General features: G+C 33.3%; 1 protein-coding gene across 1 annotated transcript; it reads right to left on the bottom strand.

The window, feature by feature from the left end:
* Positions 1–370: 370 nt before the first annotated feature.
* LOC105039861 (serine/threonine-protein phosphatase PP1) lies at positions 371–6,973 on the bottom strand. Its single transcript, XM_010916173.3, has 4 exons — positions 6,669–6,973; positions 1,081–1,640; positions 803–1,003; positions 371–640 (listed from the first exon to the last, which is right to left on the bottom strand). Exons 1-4 carry the CDS (start codon positions 6,874–6,876, stop codon positions 617–619), a joined length of 993 nt encoding a protein of 330 aa, XP_010914475.1. The 5' UTR covers positions 6,877–6,973; the 3' UTR covers positions 371–616.
* Positions 6,974–12,388: the final 5,415 nt, after the last annotated feature.

The raw sequence follows: 12,388 nt of genomic DNA, 5'->3' as shown, positions 1-12,388 counted from the left end.
GGTGCACTCCACATCAAATTTTCTACACCGCAAACGATGTACAAAGAATTCCACTTACTTACATTGGCTTCTAATTTGATGAGAGATAAAACCAAAAGATACCACACCATAGACAACCAACTTTCCAGCCTAACTGTAATTTGTTGCTTGAGAATGATTTAGCTTTCAAGCCGTGGCTCAATGCTGTAGCAATTAGAGTGGAAAAAGGATGACAAATTCTACTGCTAGCAATGAGCCAACTTTAGCACATGCTATAGCTGCATTGAAAAGCTTCATAAACTAAGACAAGCAATGATCCCACCTCAAATCAAAAAAGTTTGACCTTTGAAAGCATATCCAACTTCAACATACAATAGAGACACGAAGCAGATAATGATAAAGAGGTGATCAAAATTACATTAAATAATACTTTATTGCTGTACAGAAAGAAAGTGTTTGGAATTAATTTACAAATTTTTCCTGCAAATTAATAGACAAGCTTTGACTGCCTGATGGTTTGAAAGGTGTTAAAGGCTTGCAACGCCTAGAAGACTAAATACGAGAAAATAACAAAGAAAATCAAAACCCTTTAAATCTCCTCTTTTTGCCAAGCTGATCGGTTGTAACTGTTGAGGCATCAAATATTCCCACCTTTTGGCAACTGCTTAACAGGGAACAAAATAACCAATCAGCGTCTTCAATAGGGTTCAAGTAAAATAAGTTTATGATAATAATGGCATCATTAACCAACAAGGTTGATTGCATGATAACATGAACAAGTCATTGGCAAAAGGACCCCGCAACAATGGGATATAAGTATTACCTTCTTTGGTATAGGTCTTAATGTGGAGCCACCTGGTCCAGCTCTGTTTTCAATGGGTTTCAATATCTGAAATGAACACAAAAGGGACTCATCTATGCTCAACAAAGCACCAGCATTATCAAATTCACCACAGTAATTTGGAGCTGAAAATATTGTGACTAATCTCCGTTGTGCAAAAAACTCATATCCGTCTTCTACTACCTGAAAGTTCAAGTATCAGAAATGTTCAATAACTCCTTCAAAAAAGAACGAGAAAAATGATTTTAAATTTAACTGACCTGATGAGCTCGGCATAAAAGATCGAGTTCATTCTTCTCCAAAAACTCAACAAGTTTATCAGCACCGAATGTACATGAAACCCCTCTGTCACTCATCCCCCACCCTTGAACCTCAGGATCAGGATCAGACCAAAGCAAATCACAAAGAAGACCATAATCTGGAATCTCAATGGGCCTCTCAATATGTCTTATTTGGTCCAAACTGGTTAACTCTGGTGAAAGCCCCCCATGCATGCACAAGATTTTCTCATCGATGACTGCTGCAATAGGTAAACAATTGAAGCAATCGCAAAAGATCTTCCAAAGCCGGACATTGAACCTCCGCTTACATTCATCATAAAAACCGTAAACTCTATTGATTTTCGCATCTTCATGGTTCCCCCTCAAAAGAGAGATTTTGTCAGGGTACTTTATTTTATATGCTAGAAGCAAACATATTGTCTCCAAGCTGTGTTTACCCCTATCGACATAGTCCCCAAGAAACAGATAACTTGAAGCAGGAGGATAGCCACCACATTCAAATATCCTTATGAGATCAAGATATTGTCCATGTATATCACCTGTAACACGACAGCCATGTTAGAAAGAGGCAGGACTTTCAAACATGTATGACTTCAATAAATTAATATGCACATTTTTAACTAAGCAAAACCTAAATCTTGAATTCTAGTTTGAATCAAACAGTCAAAACATTCATGCATATTCAGTCCCATGCAACAGAGAATTACCAGAACCAACAGGAAAAATTGTCAGGCGGATATCCTAGACAAAACTTATAATCAAAGCTATGAACTTTAAAGGTATGAGAACCAGAATGACAGCATGCTGTATGTTGAAGTGTATCCTGGCAGGTTCAATTAGCAATTTTTGTGAACTTTCACAACCTGTTGGCTACTAATCAGCTCACTAAAGACTTATGTCATCTTATAACTTTTAAAAATGGTTATACAATGATCAAGGATTTCAAAATTTTCCGCTTTTCAGTTATGATTTCTGCAAGATCTCATCAATTTCCCTTAATATCTGCCTTACATTTTCCTCTAATGAAGTAGACAACTCGCAGGACAACAAGGCACAAATATTAACATATATTACTTCCAAATTTCAGGAGATAAAGTTAGTTGGAATATCCATTAATAAAGGGTGATGACCATATAAGATTCAAGAATAATAGGAGATTAGGCTTTCTAACTAAAGCTATAATCACATCAATATTTAGAGACTATTTGGATATTGCGGCTTGGCTGAATCATTTTAATTTCAATTCCTATGATGCAAGCAAACTAAATCAATAATGATGATACTATTGGACTCATGTGATGACTCAACCCTGTTGCAGCAAAATCAGTTTTTTTTTTTTGTTTTTGAGCAAAACCAGAAGTAATTACAAGTTTAGAACTAACAGTTTCCACCAGACATGATAGCTGATGCTCATAAGCTGAGAAACTATGGGATGGGTAAATGGCCAGTGACTACTGTAGGTCGGCAAATCAAACTTAAATACTATAAATAAGAATAAGAACAAGAACTATTTTTAACTGACAATGATTCCACTGTCATAGGATAATAGGATGATGACTGATATAATTTTTGGCTCAAAAAGTTTATTGATGTAATAGTTAACTGAATCTCTTTCAGAGTTTTGACTCAATACCACATCTAAGAAACTACATAATATGCCTCTAGATAGCGAATTGATTGCTCAAATGAACTGTTGTGAGATTATCTATCTTATTTTAGATTTGACCACTGGACTAGGACTTGTACTGTGATAGCAGGCCTAGATGTATATATGCCATGGTTTGAAGTTTCAATGCAACTCTGAAACCAAAATTTATCCATTGTAACCGAAACCAATATGGCTCCAGACTCAGTTTCACAGTTTTGGGTGAAACTTGCTTATGGGCCAAATTTGTTGTGCATATGAGAATTCATGCAATTTTTTGCCATTTCTTAATTCATGCCAAGTCCAAGAAATACCTTCCGAAGATAAAGCTTATGCAAGTGATGTGAATATTTGGAAGCATTTGACATTGGAGTCCAAAGAAATTTAGAGTAAACTTTTAACATGGTCTTAGCTATCTCAAACCTTATAGAAATCTTTTGTTTCCATTCAAATTGTCATCAAACTACCATATGATTTTCATTATAATCAGAAGTGATGGGAAACATGAACATAATTTTTGTTAATAAAAAAATATATGCATGCATGCAAGCTTGCAACATACATACATATATACATTCACACATATATGTGTCATTTCAGCATAAAACCACCAAAACAATACACCCAGTGTGATGTCTACTTTGTTTCTTGAAAATTTATGTTTTTTCTCTTTTTCTTTTTTATGTAAACGATGATAATCATTCTCTATTTAAAATTTTTAGGACTATTTTATACATTTTACTATTTTTTAGCCAAAGTAATTGAAGCTGGAGCTAGAACTGCCAAAACTCCCAAAAAGAAACTCATTTCACTCATCCAAATGGAAATGGGAATTAAAACTTAGGACCCCAATATACAGTCTCTTCAAACTTGCCCATAAGTTGTTAAGGCACCTTTGCTTGTCATGCCTTTATACTTTATGATTCTGTCCTATCAGGCTTATTTCAACCAAGAAATAATCAATATGGTATTATGAAAATACAGAAGCATGTAAGGTCATATGAGGTGAAATGAAGAGATAAGGTCATAAAATATTAAGTTTGCAACAGGAGAGATGGTTAGGGTTCTATGAAGATGGGCTGAAACTAGGATTGTCATCATTGACAGGAACCCAACCAAAATTGTTGTTCAGGAATTCTAAAGGAACTGAGCATCCCTAGTGTTGGAATTATGCATGTGCTCTGAGCAATCACTAGTTTTGAAAATTATGCATATCCTACTAAATTACCTATGCAGTAATTAAGATTGGTTGTAGTTAGGTATGCAAATGAGCTGGGTTTGGACTAAGCATATTAAAATTTTCAATAGGACTGAGATATGGACATGAGAATCCAGCCAGAAAAATATAGACTTGGGCTGAGAAGCAGTCCCATTTGCATCCCTCATTTCAATGTATAATCTTCAACTTATATGAGAAAAGTACTCCTTAAGAGAGAATTTGCTTAATGTGTTACACAAATGCTTAAAATAAGCACAAAATCACTAACGAAAGTGTTTTTACAAAGCTACAGCCACTCTCCAGGGCTTCATTTAGAATAGTGAAGGCACTAGACTAGTTCAGCTGCCTTAGGTGGATTGCCAATAGGTAGTTGTTTGTGACAACAGCAAGCCCAATTCTTAACATGACTACCTTGGTGGCACCATTCCAACCAATAAACTGCTATAGGTGGTTAGACTTAAAACAAAAGGTAATGAGAATAACTTTAACCCTTCACAGTCCAAGTATAATCAAATCCACTCTTGGGAAATGTTAACGAATATACTATCGACTTCAGCTTTCAAGTTGAACACTTGAAATAAAAAGATGTAAACCCTAAAGGAACGCTGCAAGCATGTTATAAATTTGGCAGATTCTCAAATTAAACACAAAGTACAAAAAATCTGAAGGACTATATCTGACATAGGACAAACTTGGTCAGATACGTTAAGATCCAGAAGGTACTAAAGAAAAGAAGATCCACTTCGATAGAAATGACAAGAAAAAATAGTATTGAACAGATCAAAGAAAATAAGAAAGCTAAGATGAGGTATTCAAAAATAGGAAGCATGAGATTATGGATGCATCTCATAGGGACCACATGACTAAGTTGGCCCAAAAGAAGGTGAGGAGAAAATTTTTTGAAATCAAGATATAAGAAAGAGAAGCTAGAGAGATAGATCAGGTTGTGCATTAAGACTTAAGAGTGTTCAAATTTGGAAAACATGAAACAAAGAGAATATGAAAAGGTCAATTTCAAAGTTTATCAAATGAAACAAATTGAGGATTTAATTTAGAAGAGAACAACTAAGGAGGATGGTTGCATAACAAACCTTAACAACAATAAATGAAAGACTATAGATAACTTTGCCTAAGTTGCAAAAGAAACAAGCTACCAAGGTCAAGTGAATACAAGTTCATGAAAAAAAAAACAAAGGAGAACTAACTTATTCAACAACTTATACAAATTAAGGAAAATCCAATGTTTGAAGAAGGATAGTGGTACTAACTAAAAAAAAAAAAAGTGAAAACTTAAATTAACCAATTACAGTTGAATTTAAAGAAAAAAAAGTATGTTAGATAGGTATGCACGTGGTGCATCGGTATTCAAACATAGATTAAGAAAAACAGCAACATGCCTAAAAATTTCATTCAATATTATGTTGAGTAGGTTAACTGTGAACATTACTTGAAATGGCATATCTTTTGGAAGGAAACACTGAATTTACACATGACTTACATTGACTTGAAGAATTCATGGAGTTAAAACGAAATGAGTTAATTAGATTGGTGTTAAAGGTGAAACAAGATACTTAGATGCTGCAGTACTCCTCTTTGCAGCAAGTATGAAGTAAAATAAGCTTAAGGTAAAGTTTCAGTGATCCTGATTGCATGATTTGTGAGATCTCATCAACAGGTAGTCCAAAGATATGATCATTACACCATATAAGGCCAATAAGCAAGAGATGCTGCTATTTATTTCATTAGAAGCGGTATAGGTTTTATTAATGATATGAGAGTAAAATTGAATAAAATATTAAAATTATGCTAGAAAGCACAAGATGTTAATGAAGTACATGGCATGCAACAGTGATAAAATAAGCGCGTGATCAAATTTGATAGATGTTGTATTGGAGATGGACTGAGAAAGAAGCCAAAGTATGTTCGCTAGAATCGCATGAGGGTGGACTAAGCGGCAAGGTGCCTCCAGGCATTGAGCAATTGCAGCATTATGAAACTTGAGGAAAAATTTCAGACAAAAGTAGACTGAGATTATCATAAAGAAGAGAAGGTGGGACAGATTGGATATGCGAAGAAGAACATGACCGACCAAAATTAATAGAGAATGCATCCCGAGATATGAATGTATTTGACATGGAAAATTAAACTGACAGAAAATTTCAGCAGATAGGGTTTGTTCATATGCAGACAGAAACATGTTGACATTCAGATCTTTGTTGTTCATTTTTTTCATTGACAATACTGGCTGGAAGGTTACATTTCCATTTGTTTTTCTTGGTTGTTTCTATTGATTTGCATCTTTGAGTTCCTACTTTCATATCAATACGTTCCTCTTTAACCGAGTCAGACTATCTGGTGCTCCCATCATTAGGACGATCAAGCTAATTCCGAGTACCCCATCAGAAGGAAAACCGAAACTTTGTTCAATAAACAATTTGACTTCGTTGATATTGGAGGGTTTTTTTCCTCTTCATTATTTCCGTAGTGATTTTATAATTAAGAGAAAGAACCTAGACGTTATTCTAATAACCCAATAATAGATTCTTCAAACCACCGCAATTTCACCCCTCGAAATCACGACCCCAGCGACCTAATTAATTAGCAATCTCACGCCCTAGTTTTTCCACAAAACCACCTCATACTCAATCAAGAGCACCATCAATGCCAAGAATTGAAACAAAAGGAAAGGGGAATTAAACAGACCGCAGATCTTAATAGGGGCGCGGAGATCGAGGAGGTTGGGCTGGGAGAGGAAGACCCGCTTGGCCTCGACGCATAGTTGACGGATCTCGGACTCCGAGAGCTGGACCTGCTTCCCGCCGCCGCCCCGGCCGCCGTCGATGAGCCGCCGGAGGATGTCGTCCAGGACGGGCCCCTCCATGGCCCCCATCGAGCTCTTCGTCATCATCATCTCTCTCTTCCAAATCCGGGGGCTTTCGCCTCCCCTTCGTCTTCTCCGCCTCTTGATCTCTCTCTTCTTTTGGCTTACGATAAACGGGGAGAGAGAGAGAGGCAACGACAACGTGGGGGCTTTGTTTTCCTGTGAATGATTCAAAAGCGCGTGGACGCGAAATAGCCGTCTGTTGGGGAGCCCTGGAGAGCCTTAGCGCTCCGATTAAGCGCGTAGGCGCAGCAACCGGATATGGAAAGTCCGGAACTTTTGGCAAGGTCCCGTGTCACGTTTGACCAATCCCCTGAGGCTCACTATTGCTTTTCTCTCGTGGTTTTGTTGGGCCAGGTTGGGACTCGGGTTGTATCTTTTTACGCCGCAGAATGATTAACCGTTTTTTTTCCTCATAAAATCAACCATGGGATCGAATAATGAACGCTTTAAGATTTGTATAGATGATGGGAAAAAAGATGTCAGACTACTTTGAGAGGCAAAAAAAAAAAAAATCATTCTTTGACACTGAAAGGTACAACCCGAACCCATGTGTCCACTTTACTTTAGCTGGATTCATGAGTTTGGTCATTGGTGCAGTTAGATGTGGATTGGGTAGAATTAGCCTTGACATGGTTAAAAATATAAGGAAGAATCTAGATTCCACCTGAAATTATTGTTGAAATATTGTTTCATGAGTTAGGTGTGGTCACCATAAAGAGGAATGAATTCTAGGAGGAGATTTAGGTATGGATCGGGTGTGTTGTTTCTTATTATGGTGGCAAGACATTATCATTGAAGCCAGAAATGGGCCTACCATAATTGACAAAGTTGATGTTGACTCTACAAGGGCATGGTGGAAAGATTGTTGAAGCATTATGATTCACAAGGCTTACCTAGAGTAGGTAACAATGACTGCAAGTTTGTTGACTTGTTTTGGGTAGTGATTGATCGATGTCATTCGGTATAATCCTAGTTCTTCATGATCCACCAAACTCTTGAGAATGATATACTAGGTAAATGTTTGCGTTGTTCTAGTCTATTTCAAGATCGACAACTATCATGGTAATACATATCCAAGTGAGGACATGATTTCTTCATTAAGATACCATTGAGGTCATGGAGAACTTATAGCAGTACTTTCTCTTTTTAGTTGGTTTAATCAATGAAGAGATGTAAAGGAATTCAACAACAAATAGCCATGTATTCTCTTTGATTTATTTCTTTCTTTCATGCATGGATCATTTTTGCAGTGCTACATGCAAGGTCACATATCTACGAGTCCGACTAGTGTTACTTTCCTCCTATCAAAGACAACCAAATTGTGCACCAAATCAACTACCTTGAACGCGATGAGTTTTAGGTCTTAAACAGGTTGAGGTGGAAATAGGATGGATCTATTGCCCATCACAATCCAATTGGATCGATTACCAGTAATCTTTGGAAAGATGAAAAGCAAAAAGTGCAATTTCGACTAATTTATGGATCCAAAACCCGCCTTCTTGGTCCACGCAGCTCATGGAATATGGTCGTGGACAATATGTGACCCTCTTATGGTTTGTTTGAAGATACTGTAGCTTTTAACCAAAAAAATAATTTTAAGTAAAAACTATATTTTGATGTCAAAAACTATTTTAGAATGAAGTAGTTTTTTTGTTTAGCTATTAATATCCTAAAACAATTTTATAAAAATAATTTATTATATATTTGGTTAATAGACACACAAACTGTTTTTAAATAACAAAATGATCAAAAAGAACAAATATTTAAAATGATTCAAAAATTTAGATATAAAATTTGCTATTTTATTGAAGATTAATGTAAAGAAAGCAAAGTCCTAATAAACAAAAAAGTTGGATAAAAAGAGAGAGATGAAAGGAGATTAATAACCTTGAAAGCACAAAAAAAAAAAAAAAAAAAAGAACGTAGATAGAGATAAAAGAAGATTAATCGAAGATATGGATGAAGATATAAGAAAGTTAGATCTAAAATCTTGATAGACAAGAAAGTGGAAAAAAAAAGATGCTCTAGGGGTATTGAGAGGGTGACACATATATTTTTTTTTTAATAATTTTTCATAAACACGATGTTTAACTTACGGTGTTGTATCCATGAAAAGCATGAAGAGGTAATTTTTACATAAACAACATTTTAAAGGATCTTAAATGTGATTCAAAATTATTTTTGAATTATAATTAAATATTTAAAATTTTATTTTTAAATCTAAAATTATTTTTAATAATTACAAATGCACTCCCAAAGGCCCCAAACATGCATGCACCTACAGCCTCCTGTCACTCTAGAAGGATGGGAATGAATTGAAGAGTGACTAATCATACCACCTTTTATATATTACATTCTGGAAGGTAGGAGTGAAGGACTATCTATAGAGGCTCCAAGAGAATAACTTGCTTAGCTTATTTATCATTCAAATTTAAAATTTTGCTAAAACAGAAGGTGGGTTAGGTGTTAAAAATATCTATCAATTCAATAATGTCTTATTAGCCAAGTGGGGGTAGAACCCATACAAATCTGGTTATGAGCTTTGGAAACATCTAATCAATTACTTTTATTTCAAAAATATTAACATTAGCCTGTTGGATATATTTTTTATGTGGCCCACATATAAAGTTTTATTATCAAATATATTTTGAGTGGTACGTAACTATCCACTATCATCAGTTATATCTAAAGTAGTTTCTTGATGAAAAGAAACTGTCGATATTTCGGTGATTTGAGAAGGATCCCTAGACTATCAGATCCATCTGTAAATGACTATTATGAAGATATAGACTAGAAGACTCCTACTTCAAATATCTTTATAGGTAAACTCTAACATTTCCACTGCATAAAATTATTTTAGTTGAGATATTTTTCTCACATTGTAGTATGAGAGCAATCTTTTAGTTTTATTATTTAGTATCTAGATTCGAATCATATGTGATTTTAATATTACATAGTCAAATTTATATATACCATATTTATCTATTTATTTTGGCATATTAAAGATTTTCAATTCGGAGTATTTGAGTTTTGTTTTGGTCATATGAAAATAAGAAAAAATGTACGGAGGTGAAAAGAAAATCGCCGATATGGATGACTGGGGAATAAATCCGATTCCCATTTGGAACTTATCTTATGCATCCAAAAGATGATATTTGGACGGTAGAGATAAGCTTGGCTTCTAAAAGGAACGATAAAGATGGGATGGCTGCGCAAAGAAGTCAAAAAGAATAGAATTTTTGATTGTTTTTTCAATTTATCTGATGGGATCCCAGATTCTGTTGTGGACCGGTTCTTTTGGATTTTCCACCATCTCCGTGCATCCCACTTGCATCGCACAGTTGAATAGGCTCGTGCATCTTCATAAAAGAGGATTAATGGTTAATTATACTCTCTTTTTATATTGAACTTAGTTCTGCACCCGTACGATGCACAAAAATTAGAATAAAAAAATTATAAATAATAATAAAAAAATAATATATTTATTAAATTATATAAAATAAAAATAAAATATAGTTAAAGATGAAAAATTAATAATAAATAATAAAATTAAATTTATATAAGAAAAAAATAAAGAATGAAAAAAAAAAATCCATATCTCCAATATTAAAAAATACCAATATATTCCTATATTTCAAAAAATATTTTTTATTGTTTTAAGTTTCCCAAAATAGTATTTTTAGGTTTAGTATCTATCATTTAATTTTCAATGAGCAATTAAGCAAAAAGAAAAGATCCAATGACAAAAGAAAACAGTGTTTATGCCAGATAGTTATTGTAAAGTAAAAATGAAAGATCCAATGAATATCACCGCAAAAGAGTAAGTAATTAAGCAATCATTTGGACAAAACAAAAGTGAAAAAAGATAGGTTCCTTCAATAGAAAATATCATCATTTTATATTTTAAAAAAAATAAAGATATTCTAATAACAAAATCCTTTATATTGCACCTTAATCATTTTCTTGTTTAATGAACTTTTTCTGTTTGATACAATTAGAGAATAATTCAGTAACCAAATCTTCATTAAATATTTCATCACCGAGCTTTTTGATAGGAGTAAGTTTCTTAAGAGAGATCACACCACTCTCATTTTTATCCTGTTCAAAAAAAAAAGTTTGAAATAATTTTAAAATTTTACATACTAATTAATCATCTCACCGCATACAGAAAAAATCTCAGACATAACGATAATAAATTAATTTTATTTCTAATTCAATAAAGTAAGCACTATCAAACCTTATCAAAATTATTTTCATTTTCAAAATCATCATTAAAACTCTGAGATTGTTTCTGCTCAACATAATTTTATTGCAAAAAATAAAATAACTGAATATAAAAATCAATAATAATATGATGATTAAATAGATAAGCATGTAAAAATTATAAATATATAAGCAGAAAAAAATAAATTGTATTAAGGAAGAATAAGGAGCATTACTAAAGCAATATAGTTAAAGATGAAAAAATTAATAACAAATAACAAAATTAAACTCATATAAGAAAAAAAAATGAAGAAAAAGTAAAGGATGAAAAATAGAATTGATTATAGTTAAAAGGGCAAGTCATCTGAGCCTGGTGTGTTCAAATCCTTTACATCAACTCATATTTTTGGTGTAACATGCACTTTCATCTGCAATGAATATAGATAATATATGCTTCCAAAAATAAAATTATGTTTGAGATATACTATTTTTTTAGTGATTTAATTTTTTTACGGTACTTATTTTCATTAATGAAGTCATAACAATAGGACCATCGAAATTTTTTTTAAGAAAGGAAGCAGCATCCACAGCTAATTTATCCTACAGGTACCATTGCATCTTAATTTTTCTATTTGAAAGCGATACTCATTCATAATTTAGAATATATATTTCTAGACAGATAACAAATTCTCATTTTGAAATGCTTATCTGAAGCCTTCAATCTCAAGTTCTATTTTCTTCTTTGATTTTCCATCCTTCATTTTATCTTCAATATCTCCCACCCCAATAAGCAAATCAATAGTATCTGAAACCATATGTAACTACATAAATTTTAAATATCATTATCATAATAGATAAATATGATTAGCATAACAATAATAAATACATAGATCATATTATATATACCAATTAAATAAGGATATTCTTTTTCGCTGGCATTTGAAGCAATATCTTCGAAAGACATGAATGAGTAGCAAATAAGGGGAATCTTGAGATCTTTATATGGATAAACAATGGTCTTGTATTGAAAGTTAATTTTATAACAATTCATCATGATTCTGAAATTTTCAGATAGGACTCCAACTAAATAATAGTCCAGCACATATATATTGTCTTCAACCAACAAGGGCTTAAACTTATAAATCAATATGCTCTTCACACTTGCATGAATCTTTTCACCCTAATAAAGTAGTTAGAATGATTAACATAAAAGAAGTTAAACTATATATACACAATGATAGAAATGCATCAGATCGAACAGAAAAGATAAGAGAAAAAGAGGAAGAGAGACCCGGGGTGTTAATCTAGACAACATTGCTGATAGTTCATTAAAAAT

Source organism: Elaeis guineensis, chromosome 1 (assembly GCF_000442705.2).
Source record: "Elaeis guineensis isolate ETL-2024a chromosome 1, EG11, whole genome shotgun sequence".
NCBI classification, from domain to species: Eukaryota; Viridiplantae; Streptophyta; class Magnoliopsida; order Arecales; family Arecaceae; genus Elaeis; species Elaeis guineensis.
This window is presented reverse-complemented; position numbering and strand designations above follow the sequence as displayed.

Coding starts and splice junctions, on each gene's coding strand:
- LOC105039861 (XM_010916173.3), bottom strand. CDS start 6,876: ATGATGATGACGAAGAGCTCGATGGGGGCCATGGAGGGGCCCGTCCTG. Junction 1,641..6,668: donor CGCCCCTATTAAGATCTGCG/GTCTGTTTAATT, acceptor GTCGTGTTACAG/GTGATATACATGGACAATAT. Junction 641..802: donor TAAGACCTATACCAAAGAAG/GTAATACTTATA, acceptor CCTGTTAAGCAG/TTGCCAAAAGGTGGGAATAT.